General features: G+C 50.0%; 1 protein-coding gene across 1 annotated transcript; it reads left to right on the top strand.

Moving 5' to 3' along the window:
* The first annotated feature begins 15,451 nt into the window (after positions 1–15,451).
* On the top strand, positions 15,452–21,083 carry BHLHE40 (basic helix-loop-helix family member e40). The gene is made up of 5 exons (XM_016133173.2): positions 15,452–15,797; positions 15,960–16,029; positions 16,292–16,399; positions 17,328–17,451; positions 18,790–21,083. The coding sequence occupies exons 1-5, from the start codon at positions 15,718–15,720 to the stop codon at positions 19,644–19,646; spliced, it is 1,239 nt and encodes a 412-aa protein (XP_015988659.1). The 5' UTR covers positions 15,452–15,717; the 3' UTR covers positions 19,647–21,083.

Genomic DNA, 21,083 nt, shown 5'->3' with positions numbered 1-21,083 from the left:
CTTTTTGTCCGACCAGAGCGTGCCATTTATGGTAACACTGTGGATAAAAAGCGTGGCATGTTGTAGTCGTAAGAACTGCAGTTTATCAACCACTCGTCAAGGCCAGGGAACATAGCGCTGCTGTGTGTACGCTCTCATTTAATCCTCTCACGGGCCCCGTGAAATTAGCGCTCTCACCCTTACCTCGCAAATGGGAAAACGGAAACTTAGGGGGGTGAAAACAACCTTTTGTCCGGGTTTATTTTTGAAGCGTGTTTGCAGGCGGTCAGTCATAGAGCTTATAACTTAGTGTACATCCATTAAGAGTTGAGATTCCCCCTCAACCATCATCGATTTGACCAATGCTTGCCGAGCGTCTCTCGCTGGGCACTGCAGGAAAGACTGAAGAATGTCACACACGGCTCTTCCCCCGAAGGAGTGGCTAATGTGGTCTGCAGGCATGACCATAAAAGGGTGTTTTTGCGAGCTCCTTCCTTATTCCTGTTGCCCTTTTATAGCAATTATCAAATTATCTTTGAACTTTTTGTCCATGTTTCCACTTCTGCTTAGCTGACCAGGGGTAAGGGTCTCCACTCCACTCACCTTTGTATTTCTAGCACACAGTAGGAGCCTCGTCAATGTTGGTTGAACCAATGAACCGATCACGTGGGAGCTGGAAGGGGGTGATAAATACTCTCGCCCCTTCCTTATTCGGATGCTGGAGGGTTTAGTGTGACTTGCAAATGAAATCGAACCCAGAAGAGAAAATGGCATTATTCAACAAGGAGGAGTTTTTGAAATAATAAGTATGTTCCACAGGCTATCATTGGGTCATAGCTCTTAACCAGCTTCCCTGAATGGTCCAAGAGATATGAATAAGTTTTTCTTTAAAAAGAAAAAAAAAAAAAAGAATTCCACAGTTAAATACATTTGGGAAATCGGAAGCGCAGGGTCCAGCAGGGTTAAGGACTTGGGGACGGCAGGACTCCTCAGGGTCTAGAGCGGGCCGCTGTGCGCCGTTGCCGCGGACCGCACGGGGACGTGACCAGCGCGCCGCGCGTGATAAGTGACATTCTCTGAATTGCTTTGACGGTGGATTCTTTGGGGAAGGAGCGGAGGGAGCCGAAAAAGAAGCGATCGCAGGGCTGGACCCAGCGTGAGGCCAGCGCGCAACACTGCAGAAGGCGCCCACCTGCGCGAAAGCACCTGCTCGACCTGAGAGCATCCTTCACGCTCGCGGCCCGGAGCATCGCCCGCCCCACCCCGGGCCCACGGCGGGGAGGGAGAGCCGCGATACCGCCACCGAAGCGAATGAAACGAGTCGTCCGAAAACGCGTTAGGGGAAAGTTCTGGGGCCCCACCTCACTCATGCCAGTAACGAGTCGGGGTCATCACTCCGAAGACGACGACAGGGTTTCCGGGCCTTCCTCGCCACGCTTTAGAGCGATTCTGCGTCGGCCTTAGCGACGCGAAGCTCTTCCCTGGCCCTGCCCTGGCCACGGAGCCCTCCGGCCAAGGGCGGCGGAACCCGCCCGTGTGGTCAGCAGGGCCGGGGCGCCCCTCGGCGCCGGGGCGGCAAAGGGGAGCCCGCCTGGACCGCGCCTGTCCCGCAAGCCGGAAGCCCTTTCTTTCGTTCTTAAAAACAGCAGAAGTTAAGAAAGGACTTCGTAATGGCCAGAGCAACGTCCAGCACTCAAACTGACTGGATGAGCGAATGAATGAATGAGTGAGTGAGTGAGCGAATGAATGGATGGGCGGAAGAGCAGCCAGGGACAGAGTGACAGCGCTAACACATTCGAACCAGGCAGAGTCTCCCGTCCCTGCGCAGGTCTTTGCTGCTTTCCATTTGCCCACGGTCTTCTCATTAATGTCCCTCCCAAAGTAAAGTCCTGTTTATCTTGAGGCTAATGACTGAAACTGGGTGGGGCACGAGGCCCGAGAACCGACCGTCCAACCAAGAAAGTCCGAACCCTCTGCAAACTCGCCTTCTTCCCTCTCCGGCTTTCTTTCTTCCTGTTTCTTTAAAGCCCTGAAAACCACCGGCTTGAAGGTTCGCAGTGGCGTATGCTCAGGTGCACTTAAGAGACTCACGACTCCAGGGTCACTTTAACTCTGACGCCATTTTTTTTTTTAACTAAAAGACCTTCGGGTAAACCCAACCCAGATAAATGTAGTAAAACATGTGGCCTTTAACTATCACATTGGCATGGTAACCGTGCCCCTTCAGACGGCATGCTGAAATAGTAGATGAAAAACAAAGCTTCGTTTGTTTGGCTATCGATCTAAGTAGATGCTAATACACGAAACTGATGATATTCTAGAATTCTACTTGATAGCCCCGTTCATGAGTGAATGCAAAAGCAGGGAGGGCCGGTGTGCAGAATTAAAATGGTCACGGAATTCACTAAACGGCCGCTTGATCCCTGGGCAATAATTTGGGTTTCCTGAGTGTCAACATCAGGAATTCCACGCCCGGCTCTAGAAAGCTGAGAGACCCGTCCTGTGTCTCTCCGGGCCTGGCCGGACTCGTCCGTGTGAATGGAGGCTGTGCCTGCACTGTGACCAGATGATCCGTTTGCATCTCCAGGACAAAAACAGTAAGGCACTTGCTATAGACTAAATCATGTCCCCCTAAAATTCGTATGCTTTGAAGCCTTACCCCCAAAGCGAGGGCTTTCAGAGCTGGGGCCTTTGGGAGGTAATTAGTGTTAGGCGAGGTCATGAGGGTGGGCCCCCATGATGGGATTAGTGTCCTCATAAGAAGAGACACCAGAGCCCTCCCTCCCTCTCTCGCCCTCTCTCCGCTGCTGCTACTCGAGGACATGGGGAGAAGGCAGCTGTCTGCAAGCCCCGGAGGGAGCTCTCTCCAGAACCCAGCCATGACGCCCTGACCTCAGATCTACACAGCTTCCAGAACTGTACGAACATAAATTTCTCTCAATTAAGACACCCAAGCAGCCTAATACAGCATTCGACAAATCTCAGTTGAATGAACAAACGTATAATCAATCTCCTGTATGTCATCAAGAATTAGCTACATTTTATAATCTGAGTGGTCTTGGATGATGTTTTATAGTATAGTATAGTATTTTTTATGGTATACTGTATTTGTCAGGCCATTGCGATGGGAAGTATATTAAGCACAACTTGTCTATTTTTCTTGGCTACTCTTATCACAAATCCCTATTATTGGTAAACTTTAGTAAAAGATGCATCCAGGCAAAGTCCATATGCACAGCTGGCCACCAGATCGGGTTTCTTAACTAACCAGGCTTATCTATCAGACAGCCTTTATTTTATTTAAAAAAATATATATATATATCGGCCAACTATTTGAATTGTTGAAAAGTTTCAGCACCACACAGAGCTCTCAACATGTCCATGTAACTGCGTGGTTCTTTGTAGAATGAATTTATTCAAGTTAAATCTAAAAATCTCCATGACTTTTTTAGATGCTAAGGGAAGATATTTTAAAAAGAGGTCTAATTTTTTTTCAGTCATCACGATTTTTATAAACATTAAATTCATATTCCTCACAATCATTTATTTATCCTTTCATATACTTAAAAGCTAAAATTTATGATTTTCCTTATTTATTTATTTATCTATCTATCTATTTATTTATTTAAAGCCTATTAGGTTATCTAGACAACTTCATGTGCCGGGGATAGGCAAATAAGGTCAAAGTCACCTTTTTCCGGGCATCAAGTTCAGGACTCTGAAGTTATTTATTTGATTGATGGTCCCGAATCACAATCTACAGTTCGTATTTAAAAAAAAAAAAAAAAAAATCCAGCGTTGGAACCTAAGGTCACCCTCAGTACATTTTAGATAAAATTCTGATTGTATTACTAATGTCTGAATTACATCTACATGGCTGAATGCTCAGAAATGCTAAGTAATTAGTGGCATTCTACTAATAAATGGTATTGACAAATATTGAGTCATTACAATGTGTCAGGTACTGTGATAAATATTTGAAACACATTATATAATTTGATCCTGGCAAAGACCCTGTGAGATAGCTACTATTGTTACCCGTTTCACAGCTGAGTCACCGAGGCTTTCGGTAACTCCCACTTCGCTCATCCTCGTCGCTGGTAGCCCACGGCGTCTGTCTCATTGGACCAAAGCACTGGTTCCAGCTTCGCACAATAGTACCCAGCTTTCTTGGACCTTGGAACCTAATTTACCAATCCCCATTTAATCTTCATTACTCTTTCAGAACATTGTGATCATTAGCTAGCGGTCAGCCTCAAGTTTATCCAGTGAAAATGCCCTTGTTTATCCAGTGAAAATGGCCTTGTTTGCAAAAAAAATTGAATTATTCTTATCTATGCGTGAAACAGTTGCCCTAAGGGAATAACATGCAATAATCAGTAAGCCGAGTCCCAGTTCCTTATACGCTTCAAAGTGATAAAATTGCCACCCACCAAAACTTAGAAATTCCATGAGAATATAATCATGAAAATGTTGTCCACATAACATGTGTCTGATACACAGAAAACTCTCAGTGAATGTTTCTGATTAAATAAATACTGCAAACCCTTAAGTTTTCTTTAATTAAATGTCACTGGAACTTTAGACTAGCTCCCTCCGCATGTCTTTGCGTGGTAAAGTTTCATTAAAGTGAACCTTTGTCTTCCGCTAGTTTATAATTACAAGGTGATCGGGACCAGAACCATCCTTGAGATTAGCGCTGCATCGCCGAGCACAGGACGTGAAGGACAACGTATTCCCTCTTCCACCGGCGCGTTACGGAATTAGCTCTGTAAAGAATGTGGGACCAGTCGCTGGCGTCAGAGCCACAAAATTCCAACGGGTAAGTCTCTTCTGCTGCAAACCAACGAACCCACTAACCCGGCGACAGGAGTGAGGAGAGGGGGCGTTCGGGTCCTGACGTATAACCACCCAGGGAACGTTCTCTGCACCAGCGAGCACCACCCAAACCCGAAGCCAGCGTCGCCCTCTCCTGTCCCCGCCCCCCAACCCGGTGCTCCAGGATCTCGGGCCGGCTGAGAGCAGAGTCGGGAGAGGCCTTGTTCCTTGTGCCAATGAACTTCCCCTGACCCAGCTCCCAGAATGGCAGCTTCCCTCTTTGAGAAAAACTTAAACTCCCGCTTAAGAAGCCAGTTTGATGAATTACAGGCCTGCCTGTCACTAGGTTTGCTCAACGCTAAAATATCTTTTTTTCTCTATACCTCGAGTGACTGCAAGACACATTCTAGCTACATCTTGGGTGCTCTGGATTGTTGGTTTTAATTTGTTAATTCAGTTAAAACCTTTCCGCTGTTGCCTTTTATTCTGTAAACCCACCCGAGCACAAACGATTGAGTTCCATTGCTTTTAAATATCGCTATTAGGGGATAAACCAGGGCGAACGTGCTCTAGGACCTTGCTAGTCACGTATCATCGGCATGATCTGGGAGCTCGTTAGAGACGCAGAATCTCAAGCCCTGAGCCCAACCTCATAAGAGAGCATCAGAACCTCCGAGCTGTAACCAGACGTCAGGTGATTCACATGCCGAGCGAAATGTGAGAACTGCTGCTCCAGGACGCCCGTGCGGGAGGAGCGGGCATCTTCCAGGCACGGAAACCGCACACTCGGGTGGGCGCGCTGTCCTCTCTCTGAAAACAAATGCCGCTCGCTGCATGTCTCTCATTCGCCTTACAGCCCCCCGATCCACTCTCCGGCCGCCGTCTGATGGACCGCAGCGCAAACCCTCACCATCCTCTATTCTATTTTATTTTGTCAGTTCCCTGCGCTGGCTTCGTCTTTCGAAGTTTCAGTTCCGCACCAGTTGGCCGCTTCCTTCTGATCCCAGACATACCCTCTCATCTCCAGTAAGAGGTAATGAATGACCTGGGGGATTTCTGCTTCGGGCCACATGCACAGGTTTACCAGAGCCTGCCGTTCTCACCCTAACAACCAAGACAGGCCAGGTAAGGCAAACTACTCATCGACGTGTAAGACTCATCAGAGAACTGAGGGCAGGAAGAAACCTGGGCGGACCGAACTCCAAAGTGAGGAGCTCCGCATGGAGGAGAGACCCAAGGCCAGACCCCTGAGGAGTCTGCGACCAGCGGGGATGAGGGGCACTCAGCTGACATGTGAAGGAACTTGTCAGGGCCACCTGAGGGCCCAGCAGCCGTGGCCACAGGAGCACGTGCTGCCTAAAGTGACCCAGCAGCCCTCGCGTAGGGCTGGGGTGACTCACCCAAGACACGGCCGGAGGGAGGGCTTCGAGGACGGTCTGGAGCATCCTGGGATTTCCCAGGGACAAAGGGTGGGAGGAGATCTCCAGGGGCGCAGAATGCAGGGCCAGAGGGTAAGGAGAACTAAAAAGCGCAAATAACGCAAAAAACGCCATCAGCCGGGCAGAGAGCAGGGCGGGGCCGCGCGCGGTTCTCACACCTGCTCGCTGCTTCTGTGGTCCAGGCAGATCTCAAGGCTCTCCGCAGAGCTCGGACCCCAGGCTCTGCTGAAGGGCGAGTCCTAGAGCCACCCTCAAAGCATCCGATAGCCACAGGGACCTGAATCAGACTGAAGCGGACAAAGCCAAGATCCAGACCGATTACGACGGACTCAGCCTGCCACCGAGGGTAGGGCTTGCTCTTTTTGGAAGCAAGTGTTATTTACTGTGTATTCTACTTTTCTTGTCTACAAAACATTTGACATGCCATAAAAAAAAAAAATTTGAAACCTATGGGAAAGTGAGAAAAATGTGTCTTGTGGTTGATATAGAAAAGAATCAATAGAAGCAGATCCAGAGATAAGTTAGAAGTTGAAATTATGGAACGGGGATGTTAAAACACAAAATACCTACGATATAAAAATGTTAAAAGATCTCATGGAAAGTAAGGCAGTATGCATGAAGAGATGGGGAATTTCAACGAAGTAGTCGAAACTAGAAAAAAGAACCATATGGAAATGCTAGAGATGAAAAAACACAATATCAAAAATAAATTCATTATATGACTCAACGGCAGAGCAAACTGAGCATCTGACAGGGTTTGGGCTAATTTCAAACAACCCAACATACGTGTAAATGGTGTCCCAGAAATAAGAGAAGAGGGACGCTATGGCAGAAGAAATTGTTGACGCTTTATTGGCTAAGACTTACCATAATTGTTGGAAAATATCGACTTGTGGAACCAAGAAACTCAGCACGCCCAGCAGAATAAATACAGAGAAAACCACACCTAAAATCATAGCCAAACTGCTGAAAAGCGGTGGCAAGTGGCAACTCTGAAAAGCAGCCAGAGAGGAAAACAAGACATAAATATAAGGGATTAATAATACAAATAACAGGCAAATTTCCACCAGAATCGGTGGAGGCCAGAAGGTAACAGAACAGCTATAAAGTGAAAAGAAAAACACGGCCCAACGAGAACTCCGTTCTCAGGGGAAATATACTTCAAAAACGAAGGTGAAAGAAAGTCATTTTCAGACAGACCTAAGCTGGGAGAATGCGCCCCCAGCAGCCCAACGCTACAAGAAAAACTAACGTTGGTTCTTCGGGCTGAACAGAGAGGACGCCAGGGAGAAAGCTTAGGTCTGCAAGAGGATGCGAAAGGCACCGGAAAAGGCGAATCCATGGTCGACGTTGAAGACCTTTCGAAGTGACGTATCTCCATCTGCATCTCTCTCTTAGGGTGCGTAATACTTTAAAAGACTATTGATTATTTAAAGCAACCCTCCCCCCGTATTATAGTATGTGGGGAAATAAAATGTGAGCTAAGCACCAAGACCGAGGGGGAACAAACAGAGTCATCTTGCTGTGAGGTTCTGACACCTCTGTGAAGCTGTATTTTTTCAGCAGACTATTTGTAGGGAGACTGGGATAACTTAAAGATACAAAGCATAATCTCTAGGACAGAGATTCCCAAAGCACGGTCCCCAGACATACATCGGCGCCGGCATCTGATAGGGCAAATTTTTTAGCTTTATCACCAACCTACAGAATTAGAAACGCCGGGGGTGTGGTGCAGAAATCTGTTTTAAGAAAACCTCCAGCTGTTTCTAATGCATGTTAAGTTTAAGAACCACTGTCCTAGAACGGCCACCAGAATATACCACAAAGAAGCAGAGCTAAAGACAGGAGGGTAAACGGAACGATGAAAAGTTGCAAGATGCCCAAAAGGAGGCAGGAAAGGAGGAGCAGAAACAAAGAGTAAATGGGATAAGAAGAGAATAAGCACCAGGATGGGGGACTTAAACCCAACCTTACTAATAATCGCCTCGGCCGTAAATGTAGAAAACTCTCCAATAAGAGGCAGAGATCGTCAGATCGATACAAAGGCAAGATCTAACAATATGCTTTTTTCAAATATACAATTCAATTATAAAGACACTGATCAAAAGCCCAAGAGTAGAAAAAAAATGTAGTATGCAAACATAAAATATAAAAAATGCGGATGTGGTTATGTTATATCAGACAAAGTAAACATCAGAATATTATCAATCCTAAACATGTATGAAACTAAGAATAGAATTCCAAAACGCATAAAGCGAAAATTGACAGGAACTGACAAAAATCTACACTCATAGTCAAAGAGATTTAAACACTCCCATGTCAGTGATCATAGACAAAATAGACCCCCGAAATCAATAGACAGATACATTTGAATAGCACTGTCAACAAACTTGACCTAATAGATTTGATAAAACATTGCACCCAACAACTGCAGAATACACAGTCTTTTCAAACCCACCTGGAATATCCATCAAGAAAGGCAACATTCTGAGCAACAAAAGACGTCTCAATAGATGTCAAAATATTAAAACCTCATAGAGCGTGTCTTCTGACCCAATAGTAATAAATTGGGAATCAATAATAAAAACATATCTGGCGTTATACACCTATTTGGACAGCTAAAAAAAATAATGACAATACCAAATGCTGATAGGAATACAGAGAAACTAGATCTCTCACACATTGCAATTGGGAGGGTAAAATGGTACAGCTGCTCTGGCAAATAATGTGTCAGTTTCTTTAAAGAACAAATCATACATTAATAATTGACCCAGGAAATTATACTCCTGGACATTAAACCCATACAAGAAAATTTACGTCCACACAAAAACATGCACACATATGTTCACGGCAGGTTTATTTCTAATAGCAAAAAATTAGAGCAACTCAACTGTCCTTCAGTGTGCGAATGGCTAAACCAACTGGCGCGTGTACGATGGGATACAATTCATCGATAAAAAAGAAACATACCATCATAGATACAACCGCTTGGATGGATTTCAAGAGATGACGCTGTGTGGGAAAAAAGCCTCAGAGGTTAGAGACTATAAAGGTCCACTATATAACATTCTTAAGATGGTAATATTCTAGAGATGGGGAAAAGATGAGTGTTTGGCAGGCGCCATGGATAGGAGAGGGGGAGAGGATGGGTACAACTACGAAGGGGCGGCATGGGGCTTTGTAGTGATAGGACGGTTTTTCGTCTTGACTGTGGTGGTGGTTACATTGAGCTATGCACGTCATCAAATGGCATAGAAATATACACACGCATACGCACATGAATGAGTGAAAATCTGAAACCTGTGAATTGTACCCACATCAATGTCCTTGTTATAGTCATGTAAGCTGTTACCATTGGAAAAAACTGGGTGAAGGATAGATACATAGAACTTCTCTGTATTAGTTTTGTCATTTCCTGTGACTACGATTTTTTTCAAAAGAAAAAGGAAAAAGTTTTGGAAAATTCACAAATGTTTGGAAATTAAGCAACGTTCTGCTAAATAACCCTTGAGTCAAAGAAAAATCACAAAGACTGCTAGATCCTATTTTGACCTGATTGATACTAAGGAAAATACAAAACCCAAATATTGTGGGACTCTATGAAAGCAGTGCTTCGAGGACGTTTTTTAGCCTTAAATACCGATAGAGAAGAAAGGTTTAAATCAATGGTATTACCTTGCATCACAAGAAACTAGAAAAAGCAGAGAGAATGGAATCCAAAATAACTAGAAAGAAGGAAATAAAAGAAAAGAGAACGTTGAAGAAAGATAAGGTGAACAAACAATATAGAAAATCCATAAAATCCATTTTTAGATCTTGGTAAGGCTTAATAAAATAATCAGTACCTTAGTAAGGTGATTAAGAAAAGAACAAGGAAACACAGATTAACAAAAAAAAATTTTAAAGAATGAGAAAGGGTTACCACTACAGATTACACAAACAATAAAAGGATAAAAACCTTATACCAATATAGTGACAAATTTAAATGAACTAGACGAATTTCTTGAAAAACAAAAACCACCAAAACTGACAAAAGAATAAATTTAAAAAATTGTAAAGCCTGATAACTATTAAAGAAAATGTATTCATGGTTTAAAAAAAAAAAAAAAAAACCCTCCCCCAAAGAAAAGTCCAGGGTCAGGTAGCTTCTCCTACTATTTGAGAAAGAAACAGGAGCACCCTACATAAGGATAGAGGAGAAAGACTATTTCTCAAGTTGTTTTATGGGCGTTACTCTGATACTAAAAGCTGACAAAAATCACACAAAAGACTATAGTGTATACCCTTCACAGTCACAGACATGAAAATCCTTAAATATTAACTAAGCAAATCTAGCAACAAAAAATGCATTACGATCAAGACAGGCTTATCTCAGGAATGCAAGGCTGGTTTAACAATCAAAAAGTTGTAATTCATAATATCACCAGAATGAAAGAAAAAAACTACGATGGTCCGTTGGGAGGCAGAGAAAGCATTTGACCAATTCAACACCTTTCACGATGAATCCTCTTAGCAAACCAGAAATAGAAGAAAACTTCAACTAGATGGAGATACATCGCCAACACGTAACATCACACACGTCGACACGACTCTAGATGGTTTCCCCTACAACCGAGTGCTGTCTGCCGAATGGAGGCATCTGTCCCAGTGAATTCGACCGGGACCAGCAGCCTTTGTAAGCGCTTGGGAAGCTCTTCCAGTGTGCGGATACCGCCGATTCATGCTGGTGGAGACAAGCCAAAAAAAGTGCAGCGCTCTCGAGGGGAGAGCATGTTTTCAAATTACAGGCCAAGATTCACTGGGGCGTGTGACATCAATTCAGTAAGTCAAGACCGGAATTTTTTTTTTTTTTAATAAAATTCATTCAACTAGACTGGAAAATATCAGAATATATCCAGGGGAAATAGTTTAGTGAAATTTTTGCCTGAAATACATTGTATTCTCTTCTTCCTAAGTGGCTTAAATTTTTATTTTAAGTGCTCAGTGGTTAGTGATTAATCATTGCTATGGCCCAACAAAGCCTTCTCTGTCCTATGCCTAAATGATCTTAAGAGGTGTGTGTGTGTGTGTGTGTGCACACACACACATAACAGCATTATTTCTTACTGCGAGCTGCGATACAAAACTTTGAGGCTCTTTCTCATTTTACTAGGGATAGATATGCAGCCAATGAATGTAAAAGTTATATTTGTATTTCAGAGGGTTTTATAATCTATTTAACAATATTAAGCTATGTTTATTCATGTGTCTTTTCTGGAGACCTATTTTAAAGGGAAATGATTTTCCCAATTCAACTATTCTATAGATAAGATGTTAAAGGAACTGATCTTGACTTTGAAATCAAATTCTCTAAAGCTATGTCAAAATAAAATATTTTAGAACTATACATAGAAAGCAGCCCCATGAATTCTAATAGCTGGGTAAATGCACTAGGATACACAATGTTATTTATAAAAATTTTTTAAAAGTTCACCGGATTACTACTAGCAGTAGTTTAAAATCCAAAATATTTCGCAACACTTAAACTCCTCCTCTAAAGAACTCTGTTTTATAATCAATAAATCTTCATTAGCACGTGCTAATTTAACCAGTATTAACCGTTTCAGCAAACTCTAAAGAGAGGGATGAAATAATAACAAGAATTATCACAACAGTGTTTGGTCAGGGTATACAGAATGAGCTACATTCTCCGAGTTCATTGACGAAATCTTCAGGAGATCGAGGGGGTTAAAAATTCTTTGAGGTTCCATAAACAGGCCAAGAATGATATCTGAGCAAGAGAGGTGTGGGGACACGTGGGAGCTATACCAGCAACAATATGGACTTCCCAATACACAGCGTCCGCCCACCGAAATGCCGAGCCCCGCTGGGAAAGAAAAGAAAAATCTGTCCTTGCTGGGTACAAAATTAGTCTCTCTCCACAGCTGTAAGACACAAGACAGAGGGAGGGCTATAAAATGCCAGGGTTATCCAGTGCGGCTGCTCAGCGCTATATCGCACAACTCCAGAGGGCGCTCTCGCACCCTCTGCAACGTGGATGGCGCCCCTCCCACCGCCGCCTGAAGTTGAGCAGTGCACATCCTGCGCAACCGTGCCATGCAGTTGTAAGCATAGCAATTAAGAGCACAGGCTTTGGAGCCCAACAAGCCTGGGGTCGAGTTCCACTTCTAATTCCAGAGTGTACAACCTGGGGCTGGGTATTTAACCTCCCTATTAAGCCTCAATTTGCCCAAAAAAGACACATTCTATGTCCCTAGGTCTTAGTTAGGTGCACACAGTGACTCTTCATACATGTGATAGAAATGGAAAAATGAGCCTTATAAGGTAATGGTGAGGAGTAAATGAAGCAACATACAGAATTTTTATGTATAGTCTAAAAACCAGCACACGATAAGCACTAAACAAATATCTACCAAAAAATGACAAACAAATATTGAGATTCTTCGGGATGGAAAGATGCATGCTGGGAAGGAATTACTTTAAGAAAAATAATCATAAGCTATTGAGATGAGGAACACATAAAAACAATACTATCAGGACAGGATAGAACTTGGGTACGGTGGGGGTAATGCTTGAAGCTGGAGAGTACAGTCGGAACAAATAAAAAGGTAGGAAATGCATATATTTTGTTATTTTCGATTGTAGGTCAGGTAATGGCAAGAAGCATCGACAACTTCGACCAGTTCCAAGAATGATATTGTCGTGAGCCCTGAACCACGGAGGCCGAGAGGTCTGGGTTCCCTCCCGGCGCGGGGCGGGGAGGGCGGACAGGGGACAGCGGAGGGGACCTGTGTTCCTTCCTCCCCACAGCGCGTATTTCCTGGTGGAATTGCGGTTCTGACGCAGTCGTGACAACTCTCCGCCCTTTGCAAAGTAGCACAATGGGGAAGGTCACCCCAGATCGTGAGCACCGCCGCCGGACGGGCTCCTGCCGCCCGCCGGGCCTGCGGGTCTGCGGCGCACCTCCCGGCGGGACGCGGCGGGGCGGCGTCCCCCCGGGAGCGGCGGCCGCTAGGTGCAGCCGGCAGAGGCGCACGGAGGCGGGCGGGGAGGGGGAGGGAGCGCGGAGCCCCCAGCGCGGCCGCGCCAGCCAGCAGCTAGAAAGGCAGGCATTTCTCACACTTGCTAATGAGCTTGACGCTCGCGAAACATAAACAGGAAGTGGGAGCGCTCCCGGGCGCCCGAAGGAAATCCACTCCCAGCCGCGCCGAGGTGTGAAGCCCGGTGCTCCGGGGCGTCAAGGTCGCTGCCGAGGAAGGCCGACCACCGCCCGCGCCCGCGCGCCCGGAGCGCCTCTGCGCCCCCTCCCAGCGGAGACCCCCCCTTTTTTTTTTTCTTTTTTTCAGCCCTTCCCCGCAGCCAGGTCACTCGGCGCGGCGGGGTGACTGACCCTGGCGGTGGGAAAGGCTGACAGTCATCTCTCAACTCCCCGCGGGTGGCGGGGCGGGGCGGGGCAGCGCAGAGGTCAGTGAAATCCCCGCCGGGCTTTATTTTAGTCACGAATTTCCACTGGCTCCTCCGACTGCATCAGCGGGGCCGCAGCCTTGGCCTTTGAGCCGTTCTCCCTGCTCCAGGCTGAGCGAGAAGGTCACGGAGGCCGGACATTTCCGGGGGGAGGTGGCGGGGTGGGGGCCTGCTCGGGGCGACCTCGGGGGGGGGGGCACAGAGACCCGGGGCGCGCGGAGGGGGCCTTTCTGCCCCGGGCCATTCCCCTCCTCCTCTACCCAGGCATCTCAGTTCATATGAAACAAAATTAAAAAACAAAACCACAAAACCGCAAAAGAAAAAAAAAAATTTTTTTTTAAACCTTATCTTTTCTCTCTGCCAGCCAGCGGCCCCGATATTATTTTCTCAGGCTGCCTTCCCCTCGTTGCCCAATCTGCCTTCTTCCCAGAGCTTCCCGTAAATTCGGGGGCAGAATCTGTGTCTCTACAACCGGCCCCACGCAGGGCGCAGCGCAGGGGGCTGCACGACGCGCGGCGACCGCCACCGAGGACGCTCCCCTCGGCCCCTCCTGCTCTGCGCGCCGACCGCACGCGGCGCCGGGCGGCCCCGCGGGGCGCGCCGCCACCCCGGTCTCGGTGCCCGGGCCGTGCGCGGGGCGGCGCAGACAGCGGCGGCCCGAGCCCGGGCCACGTGAAGCGTCCCGCCCCGGCCGCTGCAGGGCAGGCGTCGCCGCCACGGTTGTGTAACGCTGCAGCCGGAGGGGAGGCGACCCGGACGCCCTGCTCGGGAGGGGGCAGAGGAGGGAGGGAGCGCAGGGCGCCCCGCCCGCTGTCTCTGTGGGCCCGACTAGCGAAGAGGCCGGGGGGGCCCTCGCGGGTGCGCACGTGGGGTGCCCGCCGCCCGCAGGCCGTGCGGGCCGGCGGAGCTCGGGGGAGCGGGGGGCTGCGCCGCACACGCTGCGCGGTCAGGTGCGCGCAGCGTGCTCGCCGGCGGCCTCGGCTGCCCCTGCGCTTGGCCGCCAGCCGGCTTCCCATGGGGTGACATCCGCCCCGCCCCTCGGCCCCTCCCCACGGCGGGCAATTCCTGGACGCGGGGCGGCGGAGTGGGGGCAGGGAAGCCGGCACGGAAAGAAACCCCGGCCTCTGGGGAAGGCAGGGGGCCGGGCGACTCCCTCGGCTGCGCGCGGGCTCCCGCGAGCGGCCGGGCGGGGGAGGAGGAAGAGGGCCGGGCTGGAGCGAGCGAGGGGATATTCCTCTCCCAGCTTGAGTCAGACGCGGGCGGATCCGTCCTCCCCCGTCCCCTCCCAGGAGACGGGAACTTACTTCATTTCCCTGGGGCAGGTTCGCCCACGTTACCACCGCCTCCCCCCCCACCGGCTCCCCTTCCAGCTTCCGCGCCCCCCGCCCAGCTGGGCAGGACCGAGGCCACGCTGCCACCCCCTCTTCGGGGAAAGGCAGCTGCACCGCAGACACCTGGGGGCCCGGGCTGGGGGTGGGGGCCCCTCGCAGCCACGGGAGCGTTGTCCAACACGTGAGGCTCATGTGATGAAGCCGGGGGAGGGCGGGCAGGTCGCTCCTTCCCTCCCCGGCAGCGGCCAGACGTGCCTGGAGTCACAGGGTAGAACACGTAGCTCCAACCCACCCACTCGCTCCCATTTAACCCGGCCCGCAGCCTCTCCATTACACCGCGCTCGTCGCCCCCCCCGGCCCCCGCCCCGGCCGGCCCCCCCGCGCGCCCGCCCGCCTCCCCGCCCGCCCCACTTCTCATTCACTTGGCTCGCACGGCGCAGACGGCGCAGGCAGCACACACCGCCAGGCTGCGCGCAGAGTCGGAGCCAGAGGCCGCGGGGACACCACGCACGCCCCCAACTGAAGCGGCAGCGCCTCGAAGCCGCAGCGCCCACCGCCAGCGCCTTTCGGGGAGCTCCGACTCAGAGCAAGCCTCACGCAGAGAGCTCCGAGGACCCCTCCAGGACAGTCCTCGCCCGACGCTCTCCTGCAGACAGGAGCGCACAGTGGCCCCGGCTCGCAGTGCCATGGAGCGGATCCCCAGCGCGCAGCCGCCCCCCGCCTGCCTGTCCAAGGCGCCCGGACTGGAGCCCGGAGACCTACCAGGGTAAGTGGGCGCCCCTGGCCCCTCGAGCCTCAACAACAGCACCGCGTTTCGCGCCGCTCCTACTGGGAGCAGCTCCCGGCGCATCCGGGGGCTCGCGCCCGCCAGGCTCCGCAGCCCGGGCGCACGCAAACTCACGACCACTCCTGTCCCCTCTCCCTGCAGGATGGATTTCGCCCACATGTACCAAGTGTACAAGTCGAGGCGAGGAATAAAGCGGAGCGAGGACAGCAAGGTAAGAGCTCCGCGCCCCTGGGGACCCCAGCCCCTAGCTCATGCCGAGTTTCCAAGAAAAGTTTTCTCACTGTGAGGCTGGAGGGGGTCTGCCAGGTGCGGGCTCGGCGACTCTACCGAGTGGCTTGGCGAAGAAGGGGCATGAGGAGGTTCCGGGTGTGACTCTGCTCCGCCGCCCGGACTCCTCGAGCCCTGGGGTGGGGAGAAGAGGGGCTTCTCACCCCCTTCCTTTGGTGCCCACCGCCTCCCCGTGCGCCTTGCAGGAGACCTACAAACTGCCGCACCGGCTCATCGAGAAAAAGAGACGTGACCGGATTAACGAGTGCATCGCGCAGCTGAAGGACCTGCTACCAGAACATCTCAAACTTACAGTAAGTGAGAAGCTGGCGGCAATCCAGGCCGGCTCCTCTTCCAGAGGGCGGGCGGGGGTCACTCGCCGCCTGCAGGGCCCGCGGGGAACTGCAGAGCCAGGGCTGGATCCGAGCCGCTGTGGCTCTGTTTGGGGGGTACGCTTCCCCAGTCCCGAGATTTTCTGGAAGCCTCGTGCAAACGAGATGAGAACCGCTTGGACATCTCCAAGTTGGCTCCAACACCGGCTGGCCTTCCTTTACGAGAGTTTTAGACTTTTTTCCCGGTGACTTTCAGGGTTCTGGAGTTTTCCTGACTTGAGCAAACCAAGCAACATAGAGATTTTATTTAGCCTCCTCGTCCCCCCTCCCTTTTTTTTTTTTTAATAAGAGGACTTGTTTTGATGTGCGATTTTTATTTATTTATTTATTTTTTTACATCCTGTCCTTGCTTGGCAGTAGCCAACAAACAGCTTACTAGCTTGGCAGCCTTGGGTTGGGGAAAGGGGGGGAAATAGTATTTGAGGAGGAAAAAAAGCCTGGATGAGCAGGGAGTTATGTCAGGAAAGGAACAAGGGGAAGCCTCTTGGCTGCCAGACACAGGAGAAGTCCCCCCCCCCCAGGCTGCCACCACTGCAGAGAACTGTTAACTCGATTCCCCTGAGTTAAGGTCAGCAGCGGCTGCTGGAGAAATTTATCTGTCAAAGCTGTTTCCTTAGGTAACAGCAGCTGCTTCTAAAATGCCTCCAAAGATAGGTGGCCCTCATTTTTTATTCTTTAATCAGAAATATATATATATATGTATTTTTTAATCTGTAAGTTTCAAATTAAATTTAGCCAACCAGGAGAAGCTATTTTTTGTTTCCTTTAGAGACATTTCTCACTGCTAGTGAGTGTCCCAGAGCTGGGACTCGTCTGAGCCCAGTGCTGACGGAGACGCTTTTGATTGCAGACTTTGGGTCACTTGGAGAAAGCCGTGGTTCTTGAACTCACCTTGAAGCACGTGAAAGCACTGACGAACCTAATCGATCAGCAGCAGCAGAAAATCGTGGCCCTGCAGAGCGGTTTACAAGCTGGTGAGTGCCTGCGCCTGGCTAGCATCTCGAGAGAGTTCTAGCACAAAGAGAGAGCCTGTGGGCTCAACATCTGCTCTAGGAAACGTTCCTGCAACGAATCGCTCATGCACATTCGTTGTGGGAGATGCTGTTTTGTCGTTCCTAAAAGGTCAGGCTTTTCATTCGGGATGCCGCCGTGTGCCACCTGGCATAAATACAATTAGTCAGATGATAAAATATTTCTGTGGCATTTTGGCTGAAGAGTTTCTGAGTTCTGGGAGTCTCCCCCCCCCCTTTTCCCCACCACCCCTTTTAAAATTCTAAAATGCCAAGGCACCTATAATTTGCATCGTGGGTGTTTTACAGTTGGTCTTCTTAGCCCTCTTTCATTGGCGAATAAATGAGGGGTATGCCCCAGAGTTTTCCTGTTTCTCTACTTCCTTATGGCTCGGTGTGTGGTATGATCCTGGCAGGGTGACAGCAGGAGTTTTTCCTGCATTTCGTGTGGTTCCCTGAATAGCCACTAGGTATCTTGGCGAATTGCACAATCTAACGAAACCAGTGAAGTTTCATCATTCGTTCTACTCACACTTCCAGAGACTCGCACTCACCTTCTAACCCTCTCGTCTCACTGCTTCCGGATAATACTGTACAGGGGGAGGGGGGATGTTTCCGCCCACTCCCTCATTCCATCCTTCTCCGCCCTCCCTTGCAAGGCTAGTGGGATGAGAATCCCAGAAACCCAGCACGTGCTGCTGTCACGTTCCTCACTGAAAATAGAAAGATGGTCACGCCCGATTTGGGGGGGATCGTGGATCGAGCACATGGAAAAGGCTTAGAGGTAGCCTCTCTGTTTAAAGATGATGGCATGATTGCAACAGGTATAAGTCATTAAAAATAAGCTCGCTTAAGGTGACAGTTTTCCTTCGTGTCTCTGATTTTATGACTGGTCTCTGTCCTTGCTACCACGCGATTGATCTCCTGCGAGTTATTTGGTTTATGAACATACTAGGATGTTCATTGCCGTGTCACTTGAAATGAAAACTCGGGAACGACTCACAAATTCGAGAGGGGAAACAGTCTGTCTGCCTTAATGATGATCTGTTTCTATGAGGGAATGTTATGCGGCCATTACTGTCATTTTATCTCTGGGATTGTGGAAGATTTTCTATTTTATTCCTTAGACTTTTCAGTGCAGTCCACGTTTTCTCTGACCGTAGTACTTTTTTAGAAACAAACAGAGGCACAAATGAACCAGGGTATGAACAAAGGGGGAAGCGCCCGGCCTTCAGGGCGCAGGTACCCCGGTGACCCTCGGGGCCTTACGCAACCTCTTCCTTTGCGCGTGTGTTGACCCAGGTGAGCTGTCGGGGAGAAACATCGAAGCGAGTCAGGAGATGTTCTGCTCAGGTTTCCAGGCGTGTGCCCGCGAGGTGCTGCAGTACCTGGCCAAGCACGAGAACACCCGGGACCTGAAGTCCTCGCCGCTCGTCACGCACCTCCACCGGGCGGTGTCCGAGCTGCTGCAAGGCGGGACCTCCAGGAAGCCGGCGGACGCGGCGCCCAAAGCGATGGACTTCAAGGAGAAGCCCAGCGCCCTGGCCAAAGGCTCGGAAGGCCCCGGGAAAAACTGCGTGCCGGTCATCCAGCGGACTTTCGCGCCCTCGAGCGGCGAGCAGAGCGGCAGCGACACGGACACCGACAGCGGCTACGGCGGAGAGTCGGAGAAGGGCGACGTGCGCGGCGAGCCGCCGGCCTGCAGAAGCGATCCGGGGCGCAGGCGCGCCGCGGGAGAGCGCGTCGGGGCCATCAAGCAGGAATCCGAGGAACCCCCCACGAAAAGGAGCAGAATGCAGCTGTCGGACGACGAAGGCCACTTCCCCAGCAGCGACCTGATGGGCTCGCCGTTCCTGGGCCCGCACCCGCACCAGCCCCCCTTCTGCCTGCCCTTCTATCTCATCCCCCCGTCAGCGACCGCCTACCTGCCCATGCTGGAGAAGTGCTGGTACCCCACCTCCGTGCCCGTGCTGTACCCGGGCCTCAACACCTCCGCGGCAGCCCTCAGCAGCTTCATGAACCCCGACAAGATCCCCGCGCCCTTGCTCATGCCCCAGAGACTCCCTTCCCCCTTGCCGGCCCACCCGTCCGTGGACTCCTCCGCCCTGCTCCAAGCCCTGAAGCAGATCCCTCCTTTAAACTTAGAAACCAAAGACTAAACTCTTCCGGGGATCCTGCTGCTTTGCTTCCCATCCTCCCTACTTCCAAAAAACAAAACAAAACAAAACTGTGTTTGTGAGTGAGGCGAGGTCCATCCAGCGTGTGTGCCGAGGTGGTCAGGGGCGTGGAGAGGTGTGTGTGCGCGTGTGCAGAGTGTGTTGGTCTAGGACGTGACAGCAACTCTCAGCCTGGGAAGACGTGAAAGCTCGCCTGCCATCGGGAGGTTTAGAGGGACTGCGGCCGACCCCTGGGCCTTTCCCCGCCCAGCGAATCCCTCCTCTTCCCCCCCAATACACATCGGCTGGATTTTCAAACACTTCAGAGTCTCCAGCAGGGCGTGAGTCAGTCTTCACTTTGGGAGCCGGGTCTGCGGCTTTGAGAAAAAGGTACTTTCAAACGAGGGCTTTCCAGAGGGCACTTCCCAGCCAGCCCTCCTGACCCCACCCTCCTGCCTGTCATTGTCTCCCTGACTCACCAGGCAGGCACGGGGCGGCCAGACCAGACCCGAGCTTTCTGCAGAGCAGCAGGCAGCAGACACTCACGCACGGCATGGCCGCGGCCGGCAGTGGCTTGGGGAGCCTTCGCAGGTCCCATCCCCAGCCCTGCCTCGACGAATAAAGAGAATGTAGTCCCCTCCTCGGCCTCGTCCTGAGCCACTAGCTTACGAAGGAACCGAAAGGGCCCCCTGGTCCAGGCCGAGGGAGAAGTCCCCGGGGACCTCCGACACCTGTTTCTAAGTGTCACCTGGAAACAGCCTTGCTGTCCAGGGAACCGAACCCCTGGTCCGAGGGATGCAGACACCTCAGTTCCAAGCGCCCCAAAGTGCATAAAGCTGAGGTTCGAGCAGAGCCAGACCCAGTTCGGGTCTCTCCTCAAACTCCTTTTAACCAAGCTTAGCTTCTTCGAGGCCTAACCAGCCCTTGGACAAGAAGATCCGCTCTGCAGGCTAATTCCCCTCGCCCGACAGCAGATGGAGCGTCCTTATTGCTGAAAAGGAGTCCGTCTCCTTCAGAGAAGCTTTATTTTTGGTCCAGAGTTCTTGTTTTCTGACTCGTCCAGCTAGCCCTGCACCAGCTTTTCAAAATGCACTATGCTTGAGCATCGATTGTGTTTTAACTCTTTCTTTTCCTGTTTTTATTTTGGTATAAAGTCGTTGCCTTTATTTGTAAAACTGTTATAAATATATATTATATAAATATATTAAAAAGGAAAATGTTTCAGATGTTTATTTGTATAATTACTTGATCTACAAAGTGAGAAAAATGAATGTATTCCTGTTTTTGAAGAGAAGAATTTTTCTCTAGGGAGAGGTACAGTGTTTATATTTTGGAGCCTTCCTGAAGGTGTGAAATTGTAAATATTTTTATCTATGAGTCGATGTTAAGTAGCTGTTTTAAAGTACTTAATAAAATAATCCTTTTCCTGTGGAAGAGAAA

This window comes from Rousettus aegyptiacus, unplaced genomic scaffold (genome assembly GCF_014176215.1).
Source record: "Rousettus aegyptiacus isolate mRouAeg1 unplaced genomic scaffold, mRouAeg1.p scaffold_m13_p_4, whole genome shotgun sequence".
In the NCBI taxonomy this organism is placed as follows: Eukaryota; Metazoa; Chordata; class Mammalia; order Chiroptera; family Pteropodidae; genus Rousettus; species Rousettus aegyptiacus.
The sequence above is the reverse complement of the archived record's forward strand: the minus strand, read 5'-3'. Positions and strand labels throughout refer to the sequence as shown.